The 23,900-nt window shown below is 37.5% G+C and overlaps 1 protein-coding gene across 1 annotated transcript in view; it reads right to left on the reverse strand.

Annotated features, from left to right (window-relative positions):
* Positions 1–23,900, reverse strand: part of PTPRN2 (protein tyrosine phosphatase receptor type N2) — a 654,334-nt gene that overhangs the window by 372,811 nt on the left and 257,623 nt on the right. Inside the window, exon 10 of the mRNA XM_082755144.1 lies at positions 2,794–2,880. Coding sequence (XP_082611270.1) covers positions 2,794–2,880 — 87 coding nt within the window. The remainder of the gene's footprint in view (positions 1–2,793; positions 2,881–23,900) is intronic.

Genomic DNA, 23,900 nt, shown 5'->3' on the forward strand with positions numbered 1-23,900 from the left:
ACTGGCAGGATTGTGAAAGAGAAGATAAGATAAGCTGATTACTACCATGTATAAACTAAAATCAAGAACTAACACGGGAATCGGTAAAAACCCATGGCAAAAGCTACTGTTCATTTAGCCAAACTCCAAGGCAAATGAAAAAAGTAAATATATATATATATATATAGGGAAGAATGAAAGATATTTGCAGACAAAACTAAGTAAATGCAGTAATGTATTTGCAAAGCAGTGCATTTTAAATCACTTTTTTTTTTTTTTCCAGAGAAAAGGACAAGAACATTTTATTTGAGAATTTAAAGAACTTTAAAAGAACTTAACATTTTAAAATAACTCATCCTCTGTCCTCAGTTCTTCTTACACTATTACTATTGAATATGATTGCTTTGTTTGTACTCTGAAATTAATGAGAACTCTGGTTCCCATTAAAATTACTTTAATCTGAAATCTTTGGAATAGTCTAAAATTTTCAGCCCTATATTGTCTCTTCCTTTTGAGAATTCCTGGAAGACTAAGAGAGTTGAAAATTTTAATCCAAGTTCATGCTCAGGTCAGAGTTCCAACTAAAATAGTTTATTTTCCCATTTCCTCTATAAATCTTTGGTCTCGAGCTTATTAATACTTTTTTTTTTTTTTTTTTTTTTTTTTTTATGAATCTCTGAGAAAAAAGAAAGCTAATAAAATAAAATATTTCCTGAGAGGTCTCATTTTCATCCTTCATTATGTCAAAGATGGATAAGGAATAACCATGACATCAAGTCTTTCCTGAAACCCCTCTACATGAGGCCATTCAGAAGGTAACCAGAGCCTTCAAGTAAATACAGTTTTCCAATAATGGATGATGATGGAAGAACAAATCCAAAAAGCGTTTATTCTTTTCTCGGTGAAGCCTTTTTCTAAAACTTTGAGTTCTACTCTATCTGCTGTCTGTCTCCACATTTCTGTAGCACTTCAGGGGTTTAACCTGAGTCAAAACACCTCATTTTCTTGAGTAAATACCATTTGTTTTGGACAAATTCTTCTCTTACTTGGGATTTGAGATAACCTTTTACAGATACATAAAAACCAATGAAAGCTTTGTGCTGATAGACAGAATACTCCTGTCCTGTTTGGAATTATCACCGTTTATAACACAATTTTAAAATACTGACCATACTATACCAGTAATTTTGGTACTGTCATATGACTGTATGTTAATGGATGCAAAATAAGCAGCTTCCCTAAAGTCACATATTAAAGAAAAGAAAAGGGTTTTTCATAGCTTGCTATTTCACTGGAGGGATATTTTCCATTAGAGAATGAATCTACAGCTTGCCAATTGCAATGCTGTTGTGATTTATCAAATAAAAAAAATAACCAAAAGGCTTTATGCTAACAATTAGAAAGGTAGGTGAAAGTGCTCTTGTATGGTAAATGAATGAAGTTAATGAAGCAGAACCCATTGATTCCAGCAGAGAACTTGTTCCATGGAATTATCCCTTTAAATGTACAGCAGACATTGATTTATCTGCTACTATTCAAATTCAAGGTTGCAAATTCTTTTTATAAGGAAAGCCATAAAATATTGTCATTTTTTGTAATTACAAAACTCAGTTTTCATAAAAAGTACATTTCATAAAATACAAGTAAAAAGTCATTCAGCGATGTAAAGAATAGCTCTAAAAATATATATATATAAATAAATAAATAAATAAAAATGTGAATATTTTCCTTCTAAACAACTAAACTTTATATGCCTTGTATTTGTCAGATTTCTAAAATGACTCTTACCAGTAATCTATTTCCCACCATATATTCAGATATAGAAGGGGTAGATTTTTTTTTTTCCTGATTAATAACAAACTCTTCCAGCAAAGATGCAACATCTTCAGACTACTGCTTAAAACATAGCATTAAATGATGAATTATATTAACTGGAGATGAAGGTTAAGCAAAAGCACAAGTAAGGCTGAGAAAGACAATGCCTTTCAGCAACACGACTCATGGGGAAAAGCAAGCAACCCCAAACACTCTGAAACAGGCAGAAATTGGATGTTACACAAACATTGGTCATTTTCTGTGAGCCAAGTTATGACTTCTTTTCTAGCAAGCTGTCACAAGCCACCCACAGCTGACCCTTCTTTTCTGTTACTTCTCTATCAAACTAGTTTTACTTTCTGTTTTATGAAGGAAGGAGTAAAATTTTGCAAAGTAAATGCTCCTACCAAAATATTTGAAGAAAATCCCAATCTAAATTTTTTTACCAGACATGGTAAATCATAAGCTTGTAGCTTAGGTGATTAACATGCAGAACATTTATCAGTACAGATAATATGAAGAAAAAAGGGTTCTCAGCATAGCTGAACTCCCTGTGACTTGTTAAATGAGTAGCTGTCCAGGAGGCATGACCTGTTGTGCCACATGCCAGACTGAAATCCAGGGACTGAAGTTCTTCTCCATCTGTTGGGAACAACCCATGTTGTTTCCCTGTCAGCAACACTAGGTATGATGACCGTTCACAATATTTGCCTTACCCAGATCCTGTTAAATAAGATAGTAATATTTTTACAGCACTTTGAATAGACTGTTTTTCCCTGTGGGAGCATAGGGTTATTTCAGTCTTTATAGTGTTTATTAAATAATTTGTTTCTAACTGTGTGTAGGAGACATTATAAAAATCATCACAATATTCTTTTTTTCTCTCACATGCTCTAATTAATTTTGACATTAAAGAGTAGATATTTCCTTGTAAGACAAAACATTCAAAAACAATAAGAAATCCAATAAAGTAAAAAGGGCCAAATTCCATGTACATACTTGACATCATCGAAGGCACTCATCTGCAGCTTCAGGAGATCTGCCACATCCTTTATTAACTCCAAGCCCTTTTCCACACTCAGGGGGCTGTTGAAAGGGAGCAAGAAAACAGACCGTTACGAAAATGGAACTCATCAATACTTGAGAGGCTAAAAGTCCCAAAAGAGTTATCACCTTGGCCTCTTAGAGCCTGAAAGCCACTACTAACTGTATTCCTGTCACATAGTGATCGTGATATCAAGGGAATTGGGATCAGGTGCTTCTTCAGGCATGATGAATCACCTGAATTTTCCAGCAATAAGACAAACAATAAGGTGTAAATGGAATTGTTAGGAAGTGTAATGGGCCCATGATGCAGCAACCAGTTCATCTCAGTCCTCAATAAAAAATGTAATAAAGTAAAAGGACAGAAAGAGAGAAAAGGATTGATGAGACAAGGAGGGAAACAAACAATGAAAGTCAAATTGCAGCTCAGTATCAAATGGACAAGGGAAAAGCATATTTTTAAATTCATTAGTTTTTAAAATGAATCTTTGCCCAGTGAAAGGATACAAAATTATTATGGATTTGAGAGTAAACAATGGAGCAAGGCACACAGTCCAGAGGACACTGATTAGATACATAGGATTTGGTTTGGTGTGTGTATGCACTGCTGACAGAACCCACTGTAAATCTTTTTAACCTTTGTCAATGCCGCATTTACATTTTTTAATTTAGAAAACAGGTTGCAATCAAGCATAACACAAGAGGACTGCTATCATTTAAAAAAGCAGTTATCTAGATGCAAAATTTGTATTTATAAAAAATCAGGTTATTAGAGTTGCTACCACTCTACAGATGTTATGAATGTTGTCCCTAATAGACAGATCATAACTTGTTTAACTGTTGTTCAGTACTGTGAAACCAAATACAGAAGTATTAAGAAAGTAAAAAGAAAATAAAATGATATCTCAGTGTCTAGTGAGAAAAACAGATACAACATGCTCTAAATTGTGATTATAGAATTATTCTCAAGCCCCAACACTCATAGAATTAAACCTTACAAGCCTGATACTTATCTGACTTATGCCACTTTAAATCAGAAACAACTTAGATGAAGCTAACCCAGGGGAAACAAGGTTCTGTATTTTTCCTTCAAGGGTTTATAACAAGTAGGAGAAGGAGGTGTCAGAAAAGTACGTACTGTTAGACATGATCTTTTCAACTGGACTAAGGGGGAAAAGATTTGTCAAAGCTCTGTACCTAGGTTATTATTTCTGCTTCATATTGAAAGTTTTTGAATCTAATTTTATAGCACTGTAATCATGGCCACAAATTTATTTATTGTCTGCAATGAGTACTGTTTATTTATTTATTTATTTTCACTGGGTTCTGCATACACTGCCCTAAGGGCACCTCTATTTAAATAATGGGATGTCTCGTGGATCTTGGTTAGGATGGAATTGTTCAGCCTCCCTTCACGCTACTAACCCAAAATGCTCAAGAGACCTCCTGTCACACAGGCAGAGGTAGCCCCTCAAGGCACCAGATAAATTTAGAGTTTTTCTAGATGTCTGAGACAGAAATGTTCTTGTCTGAAAGTAACAAAAGAATCTGATTGTTTCTGTAAGGAAAAAAAAATGTACTATAGATTATTCATAAAACCCCTATATTTCAAGGACTGACAGTGGGTAAAAATGTGATTATTCCCATCACTATAAAAGCAGATTATCATAGTGACTCAGGGGCTTATGTGTTAATTAAATCTTTTCTCCCAAAGATGTTGGCTTAAATTTTACGGAAATGATTGGTGTCAGCAAGTGGGCTTTTACTGTAATAGCAAGTATGCACAGAGGTGCAGGGAAAGTCTGCTGCATACATTGGTGTCATTTTTAACCAAGGGAGTCTTATTTGTAAAAGCTCAACCTCCCATTCCGTGCTTACCCCCTCCTCCCCTGCAAAAGCTTGCTCCAACCTCAAAAACGAGGTATGCCGCTACAAGCCAATATAGTAACTGTAAGGTGGGATGCAATCAGAGCATTTGAATGCTACAACACAGCAAGAATACAGGAGAGGAAATAAGAAAGAAAATGGTGCTGGAAAGCCATTCTTTTGGAAGCCTGAGCAGTCTTAGTAATTTTAATCCAATAGAAAACTAAGGCACACAGGTTCACAAGCTCACGTAGGGTATGTTAGGCTAAGAAACCATCATTCATGACAGCATGGCAGAACTGCAGAACTGGTACCTGTGTACTTTACAAAGGCATAGTGCTATCTATTATCCTCTTTGGTACCAGTACTATTATTGATCACACTGTCACATTTGAGGACTCACATCAAGAATAAGTAACTTACGCCAGAGTAATTTCCAATATTATTTTTCCAACTTCTAAACACTGCCATATACTTTTTCTGCTTATTACAGTTCTGTGACATTTTTGCTATAGATGAGCTGAATATTCAAAATCTTTCTCTAAAAATGCCACAACATCATTACCCGCACTTTATTTCCCTCCTGCTTTGATTCATGTTGAATTTTGCTCAGTGTTATACAGTATGTGCTTGTACAGTGATTGCCTCTAGCTTGGTTTACGCTGAGTGAGTACACTGTTCCCACCAGCATGGCATCAAGCAGACTAGCCTACATTGTGACAGCTCCGTACACCCACATCACCCATCTAACCCACTTTATTCAAGGACTGTTAAAAGAACACAATTTACAAACATCTCCCATCCTCCCGCACACAGTCTTCCCATTCCCCCACTGGTGCACGCACACAATAAATGTGGAGCAGTTGTTAGTTGGGATCTTTCGTGTACTGTGCTCAGTTTTCTGCTTGCTTGATTCAGCCCTACATGGAATGAAGTTTCTGTATTACAAAGGTGAGAAAAACTGAGAAGTATCAGTGTCATTATTCATGAATATGATTCTTCTATTGATAGTGAGGATTCATCTACTACAGAATTAATATAAGCAAAGTGTTACATAAATCAAGTAGCAAAGAGAAAAAAAAAAAAAAAAAAAAAAAAAAAAAAAAAAAGTGGTTTGGGTAAGGAACCAATAGACAGGCAGAAATTGTAGCAATAGAAAGACTCTTTGGATTCAATCATGATGACAAAATAATTTTATCAAGACCAAATACTTGGGGGAATGATTGGGGTAGGATTCCCACGACTTTATTTGAACCATTAAGCTTGTGATTTCAGTTCCTTAAAGTGAGGAAAGGTCAAGGGCCCTGGAAAAAGAAAAGTAGTAAGACCTACCAATGGGGGCTATTTATGCTTTGCAAATTCTCTTGAGGCTGTCTAACCTTTTATTGTCAAAGAAAAATAATGTCTCATGTTGTGTCTTTAACAGTCCTTGGTTTTGCCACTCCAATTTTTTTTTTTTTTTGGATTGCCTTTGAAGTTTCTGATCACATCCAGTCTAGATTTTGGCCTTAGGAACAATAAACTGTTGGATGGCATTGCGCCTTTTTGAAGATGACGTGGCTGTTGCTATCCAAGATCTCAAGATAGTTCTTACTTTAGGTTTTCTATCTTTGCTCTCATTTCACTTGCAGTAGATTTCTCTTTTGCATCTTCAAGTTAACTGTGCTAAGATCGCAAAATCACAGAAGGGCTGAGGCTGGAAGGGATCTCTGGGGGTCATCTGGTCCAGCCCCTGTTCTAGCAGAGCCACCTAGAGATGGTTGCCCAAGATTATGTTCGGGAGGCTTTTAAGATCTACAAGGACACAATCTCTCTGGCAACCTGTTCAGTTGAGTACAATAACAACTGTGTTCAGTTGAGTACAATAACAACTAAACCAAAATGTAATACATCTCATAGTTTTTTATATATGTATATGTCTTTAATATGTTATATATATGTATATGTCTTTTCAGCTTTCTGGCTTCAGTTCTCTACAGCTTGGAAAACAAAAGGAGAATCAGAAAGTATGGAAAATTCACATACAACTAACTTTCTTCTATTGCTTTGTCTTCCAATGCCATCTCTTTCTGTAAGTCTAAATACTATTGTTCAGCTGACAAATTCAGATCCTACTGAACCAGTAGCAGAACTCTGTTTCACTCAGATGACAATCTCTATCTCATATTATTTGTAGAATATACTTTGATGGATTAAAGACAATGAAGAAATAAAGGGGGAATGAAGTATAAACATTTCCTTTAGAGTTGATATAGATACAAAGTTTTTAAGTCTGGAACAGCCTCATCTGAAAAATATTTCACTGCTGCTTTTGTTTAATCTCACTTTGCAGCAAAAAGCTTTTTACAGAACTAGTTATACCTGGTAGAGCATATGGTTTATCTTTCCGCTAAACACGGCCAACATTATATGGTAGCACTTCATCATGTCTTCAGATGAAATGACTCCTCAGCTCATTGCAAGATTTTGATGTCATGATTTGACATCGTGACATAGCTATGAAAACTCCCATATCCATTTACACATTGTGAAAAACAACTAGCCCTATACATAGCTACTTGTCTGTGCTAAAATACTCATGATCCAATCAACTTGATTTAAATTCATCATGAGTTTTGTCTAATAAGGAAAGCAGACTGAGGCTATAAAGCTATTTTATTTAGGGATGAATCTTAAATGAAAGGGGAGGAATAAATATCCCTTTACCTTAATGTGAACTGTTGAGCACTTCTGAAAATTAAGTAATCCACTGAAATGCTCAAGAGAAGATTTGGGAGACCAACTTTATGTAATTGTTTGTTAAAATGTTTCCACAAATCGTACTGGACATTGAACAGGAAATTAGATTGCCTGGTGAAAATAATATTCTGTATCTTCCCATGCCTAAATCCCCTTCATTGAGGGAGCTGAAAACAAAAATTTTAAGGAACAATCCACTTACAGGGGTAATTCAAATAATAGAACATTGGATTATAATCTTCCTCTGCTATTGTCTATTAAATATTTCACTTTTCATTTGCTCAATTTACCAGAAAAATACAGGAATGAGGAGTCATTTCTAAAATCTCGTTCCAAAAATTTGGCATGACCTAGAACAGTCATATTAAGTGATTTCCTTCTCAGTCATTGCTACATATGAATTTTGCTAGCCTTTTTTTTTTTTTTTTTTTTTTACTCATGTAAACAATCCCATTGTCTTCGGTCACTTTACACATAAGTGAGAATATCTGCTGTTGAACAAAGGATGAATGAGGAAAAAAAAAAAATGTTTTCATCTGGAAGAGGCCTATCAGGTGACCCTGGTCAAGACATCTTTGTGACCCTCAATTTCACCATCTGTAAAATGAAGGCAATGAGACCAACTTTCTATGTCAGATGTCTAGTATTGTTAAATAAAAGACTATTATCATTTGACTTGCTTGCTTTCTGGATCCAAGAATAATAGAGTTGCAGTACTGGGGACAATTAGTCCCCAAAGGCTAAGCATATTTCTCCCTACCAAATAAGGAGAAGATACAGTAGCAAAGACCAAATAACCTGAAAAATATTTTTTAGCTATAATAGAAACTTCCCTCATTTTCCTACCAAAAAAAAAAATATATATAAACTTTTTCAGCACAGTGGATCTGACTGTCTTTACAGTATATCTGACTGATTTTACAGCATATTTAGAGCACCTGGATCCAGGGGAAAATAACTTCTCTCTCTCTGCTGAATTGGTAGCCTTGCTAAATGGCTGCTGTAGGCAAATGGACTAGGAGTCAACAGTTTTATGGACCAGATGTGCCTCACAAATGGCCGATTAGACCATTCCAAAAAATAGTAGGGCTGAATATTGGATGCTGATCTCAAGACCTGGTCAGCTTCATGCCACAATTATCCAAACAATGCTACAGACGGATGCCACATTTCCAATAAATTCCCAAGATAAACTAGAAATCTGATGAGCAAGAACAACCATTTTGAATAATGAATTGTGTATTTTTGACCTGGACCTAATGATTTATGCATTCAAGGCTCAAAACTTCCCCTCCTGGTTAAAGAACAAGGAAGAAACATGTAAATGAGGAAACAGGAGGAGTTCTGCAGGGAGCAGACACTAGCAGCATGTCCAGTTCTGCATGCTGAGTTAAATGGAGCTCAGACTCTAATAAAAGCCAGTGGGCAATGTCAAAGGGAACAAGAGGAAAAACAGAAGTAAACAATGATGAAAACTATATGTTCTGTATTTCCCAACATGCTTGTCAAAATAATCCCATAAATTGATCAATTTTGGTTGTGAAAAATCTGATCCAGTTATACAGATGGTTTGATTGCTAACGTTTGCCAAGCCTGCTCCCAGCAAGGAGAGCAACTTGTAGCTCAAAGTTATGCTGAGGTTATGTCAGTCTCCCAAGCAGTTGCTCTCATTTGTTTATCCTCCTCCCAACTGCCAAGTGTCTTCAAAAACCTACTTACCAGACTCTAAAATTCTCCCTTAGTGCCATCATTCAAATTATGTATTGTCTTTACCAGTCTGTACCTAGTGCCCTTCCAATATTCTGTTTAGCAATTGTAATGCAGCACTATAATGGACATCCAGTCAGCCCTGTCAGATTAGTTCAATTGAATCATTTTCTGTAAAAATGAAGAATAATCTACAGTACAGAAATAGGCCTGACATAGGGAATTGCACTCCTTAAACCCAAATGTCAGTCTAGTCCCCAGTGAAATCTTAAGGTAGGATTCAATCCACCTAAAATTTGTTTAAATCAGGACATAAGCAATGAAGTCCAGTTCACCTATTTTTAAGTGCTGAGCCTTGCACCCAAATTACCAGGCATGACTACAGCCTGAAAGTTGCCTGAGTGCTTAACTACAGCCCTCCAAGCAGTATCAAAAAGCGCATTTTCTATACAGGTAAGTGTCACTCACACACAGCCTCTCTTTTGCTATCCAAAGTCAAGCACAGTGGCAGCTCCACTCCACCTACTTCCCCTGAAGAAGGTTTGAAAGTGTGGTTACACCTGTGTTCAGATAGGTTGAATCTGCACCTCAGCTGGAGGAAAGCAGAACCTGAATCTAGCACCTAGTACTTTTGGGAGGAGAGATTTTTGATTTAGTCTAATGTTTACTTCAAAAACTTTTCTAATGTTTACTTATGCAAAACACACACATGCTCAAAAACTGTTTGGGACAGCTGCTTTTCTTCCAAGTGATGTGAGTTACAGTTATATTCTCTCTTGCACTTTGCCCACCTTCCCCTGTCACTTCTATGCTTGAAGATTAACCACAGTGCCATCAAGAGGATAATGGACCTTAGGGCTGGTACGCAGAGCACCCTCGATGATGTACAGAATCACAGAATCACAGAATTTCTAGGTTGGAAGAGACCTCAAGATCATCGAGTCCAACCTCTGACGTAACACTAACAGTCCCCACTAAACCATATCCCTAAGCTCTACATCTAAACGCCTTTAAAGACTTCCAGGGATGGTGACTCCACCACCTCCCTGGGCAGCCGGTTCCAATGTCTAACAACCCTTTCGGTAAAGAAGTTCTTCCTAACATCCAACCTAAAACTCCCCTGGCGCAACTTAAGCCCATTCCCCCTCGTCCTGTCACCAGGCACGTGGGAGAACAGACCAACCCCCACCTCGCTACAGCCTCCTTTAAGGTACCTGTAGAGAGCAATAAGGTCGCCCCTGAGCCTCCTTTTCTCCAGGCTGAACAAGCCCAGCTCCCTCAGCCGCTCCTCATAGGACTTGTTCTCCAGGCCCCTCACCAGCTTTGTCGCCCTTCTCTGGATTCGCTCGAGCACCTCCATGTCCTTCTTGTAGCGAGGGGCCCAAAACTGAACACAGTACTCGAGGTGCGGCCTCACCAGAGCCGAGTACAGGGGGTCGATCACTTCCCTAGCCCTGCTGGCCACACTGCTTCTTATGCAAGCTAGGATGCTGTTCGCTTTCTTGGCCACCTGAGCACACTGCTGGCTCATATTCAGCTGACTATCAACCAATACTCCCAGGTCCTTCTCCATCAGGCAGCTTTCCAACCATTCCTCTCCCAGCCTGTAGCTCTGCTTGGGGTTACTGCACCCCAGGTACGAGTTAAAACTGCTCAGAGTAAGTCCCGTAAGATTTCTTTCACCTCCTGCTTCATTTTCTAACCCTGTAGTAATAAGAAGAAGGCAGTCGGGATACACTCCAAAAAAGGTACCTTTCAGCGCAGGCCTGCTGGATAAGGTGGATCCAATAATAACCTGTTATTATATTATTACTGGATCCAGTAATAATGCTTTGGCATGTCTCAATGAAGCCAAGAATATTCTACCAAAAGATCTTGTCTGACAATTGCCTAGGAGGGTTCACCAATGTCAGCATCTTCTAGTGTTGGTACTTTGCTCTAGAATTTAATCTGAGGTTCGAGCTGCCAAACATAATTTTGTTTGTCCTGCATACCTCTGAATTTGAGCATTTGTATCTAAGATATTTTTAAGCAGTTGTTAACATAGCAGGAACATACGGGAACATCTTGGTAGAAGGTTTTTTTGTTTGTTTGTTTGTTTGTTTGTTTTTTTAATAAATGAATTCTTTAGTTTAAAATACCTACTTAACAAAGTTCAGCCTGGCCATTTTTCAATGCTGTCTGTACATTGACATCAAATAGGCTTCCCTTCATTGACAGAGCAATGCTCTATAATGGCATCAATTTCTTAATATGCAGCAGAATCTCCTTAATACAAGGTAAATCTTTATAAATAACTAAATAAATAAATAAATGAAAGGGAAAGTTCAGAAATATGTGTCTGGAATACCATATGGAGTGCTTTAGAGAGTCCAGTATTCAAGAGGCCACCTTTAGAAAGAGTAAAGTTGATGACCAGTTTGCTCCATCTGCTTAAACCACTTGCCAGCAGCATGAGCATTGATTAGGCTGCAAGCAAGCACCCTGCTGATGGGTGATGGGTAATTGGCAGCAGCAACCTGGCCAGCTCCAGCACAAGCTGCCATCCTTCCTCAGTTCCTGGGAAATAGCAGGTATGTTGGGTACATTCTGGTCACAGGGATGAGACTCTGAATGTATGGATGTCTTTCAGAGCTTCTTCGAAATGACTTACAGATACACGAGGAACTGTCTCTTTTTTTTTTTTTTACTATTATTTTCTCTAGTGAATGCAGTAGATTAATTCCAGTAGAGGTGCACTATTTGAATAAGTGACAGTAGCTTCAGCCCTTTTAACCACCCACATTGATCAATTGCAGGATCAATTGCTGCAGGGTACACATCCCCAGTAGTACGTACTAACCCCAGACCTAGAGGCACTTCTCAGCAGTAGCAAGGAGCACAAGATGGGAGATTGTTTTTAAACAACTTGGGCATGCTACTGCCTGATTTTCTTAATCCAGTAGTAAGAACAGGAGAGTTCAAAAATAAGAACCAAGAAATAAAATGAAATCCAAGATAATGCTAGAAAAGTTCTAAAGAAGAAGGGTGAGAGTAGTGCTTTTTTAGACACAGCTTTGCAAGGACTATCTAGGGAGCAATCTACCCTGAGAAAAACAATGCTGTGACAAACAGAAACTTAGTTTTGTTTGTTTGTTTTCCTCTTGAGTACTGTTTCATTCATGCTGCTAAAAGTCAAGGAACTAAGATGTTAAGGTAGTTGTCCAGAAACTGTACTCAGCATTGGCCTCAGTTCCCAGAGGAACTGCTATGAAATTGTCAGTAGTCTGGCAGTTTTCCAAAACTCACTCAAAAAGTAGCAGAACACCCTACCTCAGAATTAGCAGTTAATTATTAACCTAATAAATGAGAATGTTACACGAGAAAATGCCAGATTCCAGCCAATCCAGTATCTGACTCCAGAGGCACAAGAACAGTGACAATTTTTCCTTGCTTGTTCCTTGTGAAATGCACAAATCCCATGTTTCCACATTGGGATGATAATGCACTCTATCACCATGCACACCCACTACACTGCAGCCTAGAGAAAGATTGGAGAGAGATCAGGAATTGGTCCCTCTTGCCTTATACCCCGCACCAAAACTATTCCTTCTAAAAATAAGTACAATTATTGCTGGATTCTACAAATAATTGTGATTATGTATGTACTCATTATTTACTAAAATCTTTCTCTTTTTTAAAATCTCCTGCTGAATTCTTGACCTCAGTGATACATTGGACAGATTTGTGTTTTAGAGATGGGCTGCTTAATTCAGGATTTGCATGCCTTCTTTTAAATTTTCAAGTCTGGAAACATGTCCCACAATACCAATGGATTCATGTATCTAAAAACAGAAAATCTTCTCTTCAAAATTTTCCACTGCCTCAGAGCCTCAGAGTCCAGACCATGAGGAGTTTTAAGAATATCTTTTTATTATTATTATTTTTTTTTTTTCCCAAAAGGACTATTTTTGTTAATGTCTATTATTCTGTCACACTTATTCGAGCTGAATTTCATCTACCATTGTGCTCCTTAATCCCTCAATGTATTTAAATCCATCTGGAATTTTTCTAAATCCTCCATAGTTCTTCCTAACAGAGACAATTTGCCCATGGGGTACCACTAATCCCTCTTACATGCTGAGAAGCAGCAGTTCATGACGAATCTTTCTCTCCTATCTCATAACCAGTCCTTAATCTGCAGTGACACCCTGGCCCTTGCTCTGTGAGTCACACTCCTTAAAGTCGGTATGAAGAGCATCCCATTTATCTCCTGTTGATTTGGAGGGTAGGTACAACTTGTGGTTTTGCTGCAGCAGCAGCTTTTCTGCCAGGAGAGTCTGACGCATCCCATCAGAAGGCACTTTGCTCCCAAGGGGCTCTCAGGCCTGGTGTTGCCACAGAGGAACAGAGAGGGTCCCTGGCATGGTTTTCTGGAGGCTGAGGCACAGAGGTCTTCAGATATAAATAACCAAGACATATGATGTGAAAGTGGCTTATCACTGATGTGGTTTCAGAGACTGATCACAGCAAATCTGCAGCTCAGAGAAGCTGAAAACCTTAGAAGACCTTTTATTTTAAGGACACGGCGTTTTTTATTCATTTTTCATTTTTTCTCTTTTTTTCTTCATTTTTGTTCTGTTAAGACTAGTAAATATTTTAACATGCAACATAATTGGAAATTCAGTTACTGAAGTATGAAATAGAAAGATGTGAACCTCTCTTTGTGTGCAAATTTCAATAGTAACTGAACTATGGAAGAGCTACTGATACCATCACAATACGCAGACACAGCTTCAACAAGGTTCCTCGAGAGACCTTCAGTCCCATCTTCCCATTGACTCCTGTCTCCAGGAAACTGGCTTGATGATGCTTTTCCTCATGCCACAACTACTCTCTGACTCCAGAGGTCACTTAAAAACTGGCTGATTTAGCTGCTAGCCACCAACACAGGCTTTGTGATCCAGAGGAAAGCCGTTGTGTTTTCCAGAGGGAGTAAATGGTGCATGGTGTCAGCTACACATGCTCCACGGTAGAAGAGTGGAGCATGTGCTCCTGCACCTTTAGGTGACATGGCAAGTCAGAGAAGACATGGCAGCACAGGGGTGATGACTCTCTCCCATTCTCATTAGGTCTGCAACAGCCAGTATAAACTACAACCAGTATAAACTGCCTTCATCAACTCTTAGTTCTCATTTTCTAGACACAAAGGGAGTCTCACTCAACCCAAGACAGATCCCATACAAAGGAGAAGAAACTGAGACATTACAGGGGTTCATTTCAGGTCACAGAGGAAGTAAGTGTTACAGCAAGGACTACTGGGACCATTTTAACATCAAAGTAATTTATGGTGTTACCATTAAACTCTTCCCGAGCCCACCAAGCCTAAAAGATATTTAGACACCAAAATTGTATTTGTTTCTCTTGTCTGGCATTGCCCCTGAGAGTAACTCACATGACAATCTATAATGTAAGTCCTGGGCACTGGTGCTTCATCAAGCCCACAGTGTTACAACAGCCTGCCTTGTCTGTCTGAGTTTGTGTCTTTTGTCCATGTTTCAGTGTAGTTTCACACATCTTGAAATACTCATTCCCAGTAAATACTTAGAGAAGAAATGTATTTCAGCACTGAACAGATTTTGTCTGGTTTGAACTCAAGTCTGTGCCTTAAATTTAGTTATATCATAATGAATTTTGTAAATTGTTCACATTTATCCAAGATTCATGAAAGTAACCAAATAATTTTTGAGCACAGAGTGAGTCACCGGATTGTTTGAGAGCTGCTTCACATCATGACAGTGTTATCATAATCATTTTAAGGACACTGCAGTTTTATTGCATTAGTCTGCAGATTTTTTTTTTTTCCTATGTTTGTTTTCCCAGAGGCTTTATTAGCCTTTAAACACTTTAAAATTTACTTTTATTTTGACAACTCAGCAATTTCCCACTTTTCATATTTTTCCCTCTTTTCCCACCACCAATAAGTGTGAATTTAAACCCCTTAATACAGACAGATTCAAGTCCAGACCAATTTGTAACACATATGACACCTGGTAAAAATCGATGGCAGTGGTAAGGCTATGAAGGTCAGAGAGATAACAGCATCATGGAAACACAAGAGTGATTGAGAAGTCGAGAAGGATCAACTCTCTAGAGTTATAATTGAAGCGTGACCCTGTGCCAGCTTGTACTTGTATTGCTTCAAGTAAGCACTACCCCCAGCTATGTTAATAGTGACAAATTCATACAGACACTTTGTTACTGGCAGAAACATGGAAATAATGGCAATAATCTCTGCTATAATAATGGTATCTTTCTTTCAGAGTCTGGACCCCAACAAAGCACTCCTTAATGGATTTTTTTTAAGCTGGATGCATGAAACAGTGGTGAAGTTCACTTGTCACAAGCCCTAAACCTCAGATACAAAAAAGCCCTGAAAATACAGAATTGTTTTTTCAAATCCAACTACTCCATCATACAAGTAATTAATAAATGAGACTGAGGGCAAGTGGTGATACACATTTTAATGCACCTCTGACTTTTCGTATCTTCCCTTTCTTAATATCTCAAAAATGAGTGAAATTTAAACCTCTTCCTTCAAGGCAACGTAAAGCTCAGATCAACACAATGCAGATTGTTTAAATTACAGAAGACCAAGAATGTCCAGCAGCATAACATTAATATAATGAAATTAAAGAAACACAAACATTTCTGTAACAGATCCAAATATTTAAGATTTTTAAAATGGACTTTTCCTAAAATCAATCTCCGTTCTATTAAGAAATTAACTCCAAATTTATTTCTTAAGCAGATACACACAGTCCTTAGATTGTGCCATACCTTATTCCAAAAAGTGCAAATGGAAATATCTACTTAATAGGTAAATTGAGTTATTTTCTCTGTTCTGATTCATTCTTGGTGTTCTGAATTAGTCTTCATTGAACTCCTACTTAAAAAGTTTTTATTTGTTTGTTTTTTGCATGTCATAAAAATGATTTAGAGTGAGATAAAAATGACTTCATTCTAATTTTTAGTGGTCAGATGTTTACATTGTATACACATTATCTGAGTCAGGAAATTCAAAAACTTTATCAGGCATGAAAATTAAATTATTGCATCTTTATAGCTGAACCTTGCAGAACTGGGCAGAACAGCACTGATGAAAAAGTACTGGGAGATAATCGACTGCATTAAAATACAGTTTGATGCATTCCCAGGAATCCCAGTCTTTGTCTTTCTCCTTCTCACACATTTCAAAAGCTTAAAATTCATCACTCTTTTATAATGAACTACATGGTAATTACCAGAAAAACACTGTAATGCACTAGAAGTATTGACCATATGGTATTGTGAGATACTGCAGCATCTCAGGGATTTAATGACTACCACTGTTGATAAAAACAAAACACAGCTTACCACCCCATTCCTATCTCAGAGATATGTAACATGCAGCCCCACCACCTAAGGGTTGGTAGTGTGGAGACAGCATAGTGACCTGAACCTGTTCACAGAGAGCTTGTGGTATCCTTGCACTGGCTGCAGGTGCATGAGACACAAAGTGAGGTTGCTAATGCAGCACATTAGGTATGGAAAGAGAGAAGGGTGGAACAAGGAACATCTTCCAGCTATCTCTTCTCAGCTAAGCAGAGAGATACAAACATGAGCTAGTCATTGTGACAGTTATGTCAAGTCAAACTCTGGCTCTGGATCTTTCTCTAGAAGTGAAAATATAAAGTTTGACCTAATAGCAAGTGGAGCAAAATACCTGGGGAGGTGAAGAGCTAAGAGAGATAGATAGATCCCTAGAAGGACTCTTCTCTTGTAGAGCAATCTACTTCAGCAGATGAGAACCATGTTCCAGGATACACATTTTGGAGGCAAAAAAGCTAAGGGAAACAGAATTAGAACAGACTATCATATTACCTCTGAAAAAAGAAAAGAAAAAAAAAAAAAAAAAAGAGTATATGAGCCGGCTATATGGTCTTGCAGCCTAGCAAGCCAGTTTTGTCCTGGATTTTATAAAAGGAAGTGTGGCCAGCAGGTCAAGGGAGGGGATTCTTCCTCTCTGCTCTGCTCTCTTGAGCCACCACTTGGAGTGCTGCATTCAGCTCTGGGGCCAGCAGCACAAGAAGGACATGGATGTGGTAGAATGAGTCCAGAGGAGGCCACAAGGATGATCAGAGGCCTGGAGCACCTCTCCTATCTCCTACAGGCTAAGGAGGTTGGGGTTGTTCAGCCTGGAGATGAGAAGGCTCAAAGAAGGCCTTACAGTGAGGCCAGGGGCCTACAGGAAAGGTGGGAAGAGACTCTTTTTCAGGGGTTGTGGTGATAGGACAAGGGGGGAATGCCCCATCCCTGGCAGTGCCCAAGGCCAGGCTGGATGGGGCTGGGGGCAGCCTGGGCTGGTGGGAGGGGTCCCTCCCTGCCCATGGCAGAGGGAGCTGGGGGAGTGGTGTGAAATCACATTATCCTTAAGGTCCCTTCCAACCCAAACCATTCAATGATTTTATGATTCTATTTTGTGCTCTCTACGGCATAGTTACACATAACTACTGTATTTCGGTTATTTTCTTGTGCACAAATAAAATGCATAAAATATTATTTTCCTGTGGGAATATATATCATCAGAATTAAGGTGAAACACTACATTAAAGCAGTGATGTAGGGGATGTGATTTCTGCCACCAATATCACAAGGATACTGGAGGATTAAAGAGAAAAGAAGAAAAAAAAAAAAAAAAAAAAAAAAAAAAGATTTTATGTCTAAAAAACACTAGGGATTATAAATAATTACATGTGAACAGTTAACCAAGGAAGATTCTAGATTTACATTTATCTATTGATTATGGTGCTGAGAAAATGACAGAATAGTTTCTTGTCAATAAATTCATAGATAAGTATTTTCCACTTGTATCATTTACATCATCATGCCACTTGTAGGGAGTCAAACTGTATTATCAGAAGCAAAACTTTTGGCTTTAAATTCAATGATGGACACTTATGGAACCTGTTTATACAAGAGCAGAGTCTTTTAGTGAAAATGATAAAGTAGGCAATAAAAAATTTCCTTTTTTTTCCTTTCCTGTGTGCAGTGCAATCCGTTGCTGATCTTAACAGACTTTAGTACCAAGAGCTTTTCTGTTTTATGTATGTTTAGAATTTCCCGTAGTTTAAAAGTAGTTGACGAAGTTAAGTGAAAAATATGCACAAATCTTTTCCCCTTGATAATTCCATATGGAATAATAATTTCAAAGAAGACATTGAGATATGCAGAGAAGGTCAAATCAGTGTTTCTGTTTGTATATATGTATTAAAGGACAAGAACATTCTGTTATTATTTCTAAAGAGACCTGAAAAGCCTTGTGGAATACAAAAACTCAGCTTCTAAGAAACATCAAGACCTTCCAGTAACAAAGAATAAAACCTATCATTCTTGTTTCATTGCTGTATATATTGTGATTCATTTTTATTTCATATTTCATTTTGAAATGCAATTAAAATGCCCTACATATCTCTGTTTGAGATAACAAATGATGAAGACCATAAAATACAATTCTTTAATGACTTGCCTAGGAAAACAGAAAACTTGGTGAATAAACTAAGAGTTCTGTACAATGCAGCTTCAGGGTCCTAACCTGACCATCATCCTGTGGAAAGTAATCATTATATGCAAAGCAGTATCATTTAGCACCTTTGTAAAGGTGCAGAAATAGTATCAAGCATTTAGAATTAACCTAACCCTTTGCACATTAAATGGGTCAGACTAATCATCTTTCATAGCAGTTTCATACTATGAACTGTAGATCAATTTTCAGCTTTTTCAGAGTAACTGAACAGAATTCCAGCTATCTCAAATTAAAAGCACAGAAATGATTGTATGATCCAATTAAGTTACAATGTTGTGAACAGATTTACAACCTATATAATTTTATATAGACAGTCCAGAATTGAGAGTTAACATATGACAAAACATAAAATATCTAGGAATTGACTAATGCAATAGTGCTAGAAGTTGGTTCACAAGCCAATATGAGCAGTCTGCAATCTTGAATGTACATGAAAAGCCTTAGAATATAGATGAAAAATCTTAGAATTTAGAATAGTTCAGTTACAAGGATCCCTAGAAGATTCTCTAGCCTAACTTCTTAACCTCTTCAGGGTTAACCAAAAGTTAAAATTTATTACTGAGGGCATTATCAAAATGCCTCTTGAATGCCGACAGGTTTGGGGCATCAACCACCTCTTTAGGAAGCCTGTTTCAGTGTTTGACCACCCTCACAGTTAATATTTTTTTCCTAGCATCCACTCTGAAATTCCCCTGGCACAGCTTCATGACATTCCCCTGCATCCTAGCATTGGTTATGAGGGAGAAGAGACCAGCACCTCCCTCTCCATTTCCCCTCCTCAGGAAGATGTAGAGAGCAATGAGGTTCCTCTTAGCTTTTTTTTTTCTTCTCCAAACTAGACAAACCAGGTCTCTTCAGTCTATCCTCATAGAACATGTCTTCCAGTCCATGCCTTAAAGCATTTATATTTATAATTTAATGGGTGTCATCCCTGCCTATGGCAGGAGGGGTGGAGTTAGATGGTCCCTTCCAAGCCAAGCCATTCTATGATTCTATGATATTATGATAAAATACAAAATAGGGTGTGTTCCTCTGCACTGGAGGAACTGGGTGTCCAAGCTTGGCTTCAGAAAAGTATGACTTGGCTTTGAAGCCCAAAAGATTATGATTGTTAAGCAGTGAAAACAGATGAACTTTCTATTCTCAAATTAGAATTTCCCTTAGTGAATTTAAGTCTAGCTACTCCATCTCATATTTTAAAAATTGCACACAAACTTAACTACTTAAACTGTTGAGCAAGCAGAAGTTAGTTTAATTTTTCTTGAGATGGCAAGAACTACATGTTCTGGCTTTGGATTGCCTCATGAGGGACTCAGGAGCCTAAACACTGTTTAAAATGTTTTGAAGATACTGGCCCTCAGCTTAGAGCGTATCCTGCCAGAAAAATGGAAGTGCTGGCATTTTTTCCAGTTAAAAAAAAAAAAAAAGAAAAAAAAAAAGTTTTCCATACATGAAGAACTAGAATTTGGGAAAATAGGAAGAGTTCTTTGGTCCCACATTTCTCTGACTTATTCTCACTGTATATTACCACGCATATATTCCCACTTTAACATGCAGATATTTTATAATTATGGCCGAAGCACCATGCAAGTGAAAATAATACCTTACGGATATCAGTATTTTATAAGATTACTTTAAAATTTCAGAGTTAGAATTAGTAGAAACAGATCAAAGCACTTACACTGAGAAAGAAACACACTTCTTTCACACAAATCCTACAGTGGTAGAATACCAATTTTCTGAAGGAGAAAAGAGTAAACAAAGTAAATCACTCAATTTGATTGGTTTCTCAGCATAATAAAGTGCTGAAGCAGCACGGTGGAGGATTTGCTGGACAATTTTCTACACTGAAACTGTCAATTCATTCCGAAGCTTAGTGCTGATGGATATTATGGATTGGTATGGATTGCACTGCTCCAACCATCTGAAAGGTCACTAGACAAACACAGCAGGAGTGACCTATTGTTCTTGCCATTGACAACCACACTGCCATTTTGACAAGTCTTTAAACTATCACAAATCTTTTCTTCAAGTATTACATGGAAATGTTTATCTTTGCTTTGTGGCACAATTAAAAGCTGGCATCTTAGGAGTTCACTGAAGCAGTCTTAATATCTCCTTGGGTCACACTCGCAAAGCCATGGAAGCCTGAGAATCTAATAGTGAATGGATCACCCCTGACATCTGTCAACTATACCACCAAGTATAATCTTTTCAGTTCCATTTTTAGATCACAAGGTGAAAAGAACTCAAGCTATTATCCTCAGTGTACAAGTATGCTGGACTACTTCCTTTCTCACCAAAAGACCACTGTTTCAGTCATGAAAAAGAAGCTTTGCCGCTCCAAAAAAATCATGGCCAATAAAATTGATGGATTGGAACAATGACCTGTTAGTTTATGGAGGAAGAAGAAAGCATACAAAGACACTATTACAGGAAAATAAATAAGTACCTCTGCTGTTATATTTCAGGATTTCATTTCATGTGCACAAGTTAAGGTTCAACTAAAAGAAAGAAACCACACCCAAATCATAATTTTAAATCGATACTCTTAAATGTGTTCATTACTGCTAGAAAAATACTTCACATATGACTTTGTCTAAAACTCAGGCTGTTAGGCAAATATAAGTCATACTTTCCCTTATATTTAAAATAGAGCATTTTTAAAAAAGCATAAATATCTAAACACAAAGTATCAAAGATCAGTTGTGAAATCAATTTTCTGAGTATTTACAGACTTTAATCACCTCTCAAGCAGCAGTTATTCCAGACTGACATAGATTAAAGAATTTACTAGGAATAGGTCCAGTCCCTTTACTTCATTGTCTGAGAGTAGATGTACAGTTACATACAAATGTGTAGCATACACTTATTGCAAAGACATTTACTACAGTTATTTATTTACTGCAGACACCCAGTAAGATTTTCAGTACAAAAGCAAACTCATACAGGAAATTTACTAAAGAAATGTTCATTAAATGAACATTAACATTTCCCTTCTGTGCAATAATAGTTAACAAACATTATCACTCTCTCTACCCTCTCTCCCCCCAGAAAAAGTACAATTGCAGCAACATTCATGAAAAGAAGTATTTACTAAAACTCTCAGCTACAGTGACCCAATTGCTCTCTAAGGCCACTTTATGTACTAAAGAAATGGTTCTGGGAAATATTAGTAAGTAATAGATCCATCTTCCACTGCAGAAAATATTTCACTGTTCCTGCATGGTGGGCAGGTCCATTTTTAGCATGTAGAAACTCCTGAACAGGTTTCATTATCCTTAAAAAAACATATCCCTATAAAATTCCAGAATATATAAAAACTTATTTTGAAAAAGTATGAGGTTTTCATTTTACTCTTACATTTCAGTTAAACCTATTTAATACAAGTAAGTTTAACCTCCCACCTTTTGTTTGGGGAATGCCCCAAACAACACAAAACAAAAAAGTGTATGTTGGTAACTGAAGTTCTGAGGAAAGTCACAGAAAATCACAGAAAAGTTACAAGCCACTGGCTAAGAACCCTGCAATAGTTTGCTGTAGAAATTAAATTTCATTCTGGTTAATAAATAAATAAATAAATAAATTACTTTAGTTCATCTTAATCATATAATTCTCTTTAACAATTAAACTTTCTTGATTAGGAACTGAAAAAAGCATTAAAATATATTCTCATTTTCTCTACAGTGTCTTTGGAGAAGATGAGATCTAGTAGTTCTCAGAGTGCTAAGAATGTAGTGAACAGTTAATTTAACTGGATGCTGGTCATATGTGCTTTGTGAAACAAGCTGGTTAACGTTATAAACAAAAATTGTTTGTTTGTAAAAATTGAACTTTTGGGTTCAAAACATTTGAAGTAGCTTCATCTAACATTACAAAATGCACCTGAGAATTTTTAACCACATCCTTATATTTACCTAAAAGCATCTTGCCTGACAGTTACTAAAAAATCTAATAATCTAGTATGTAAGAAATGTCTTTTTGTCTTTCTTGTATTAAAATTAGTAAAGGAGATGAATAAAACTACACTAAATTGTATTTGTGTCCTCTAGGACCAGGAAACCTTGAACAAAAGAACCTCTTTAGCAAGTTTAATTGCATGATATTAGACACAAGTTGGGGGAAGACAATCAGCTGGGGGCTAGCAAGGAAGAATAACAGGTAAAACGAGTGGAGAATCTGCCTGCTATGAAGACTGGAAGTCCGAGCATCACTCTTACAGATAGTTGTGAAAGCTCTAAGCTTTTAGAGAATTTATGAGCCACGTACATCAGGATGGTCAAGGGAGGTGTTGTTAACAGAATACTGTTGGACACAAAGTTAACTTCCAGACTGAGGTGAGTTTAAAGGCCTTGGGAGAAATAGCACTGAGATGGCGGGGAAAAAAAAAAAAAAAAAAAAAAGAGAGAGAGAGAGAGAAAGAAATTCTAGTGCTTCAAGTAGCATTCATATGCAGGACACAAGAGATGTGGTTAAACTAGGGAACTAGGGTCTCCCATCAATTTCTGGTAACCTGGTCTCAAAAATTCAGAAGGAGATTCCTGAGTGCCCCACTGGCAACCTACCTGATGGACCAAGATATGACGTAAACAAAAGACTAGAAGTATAATCTGTTAATTATCTGTAGTTTGAATAAACATGTTAATTGACGATCAGAGGGCTGGAGCACCTCTCCTGTGAAGGAAGGCTGAGATAGCTGGGGATGTTCAGCCTGGAGAAAAGAAAGCTCCAGGGAGACCTCTTTGCAGCCTTTCAGTAATTAAAGAGGTCTTATAAAAAGGATGGAGAAGGGCTCTTTACACAGGTAAATAATAATAAGACAAGGGGAGATGGTCTTAAACTAAAAGAGGATAGATTTAGATTAGACATTAGGAGGAAATTTTTCACTGTAAGGGTAGTAAGGCTGCCCAGAGAAGCTGTGGGTGCCCCATTCCTGGAGGTGTTCAACGCCATGCTGGATGAAGCCTTAGCAAACCTGATCTAGTAGGTGGCATCCCTGTCTATGGCAGGGGAGTTGGAGTTAGATGGTCTTTAAGGTCCCTTCTAACCCCAGCCATTCTATGTTTAACAGAATCACAGAATAGCCAAGGTTGGAAGGGACCTTTGAAGATCATCTAGTCCAACCCACCTGCTGAACAGGATCACC

This window comes from Aythya marila (assembly GCF_965140915.1).
Source record: "Aythya marila genome assembly, chromosome: 2".
In the NCBI taxonomy this organism is placed as follows: domain Eukaryota; kingdom Metazoa; phylum Chordata; class Aves; order Anseriformes; family Anatidae; genus Aythya; species Aythya marila.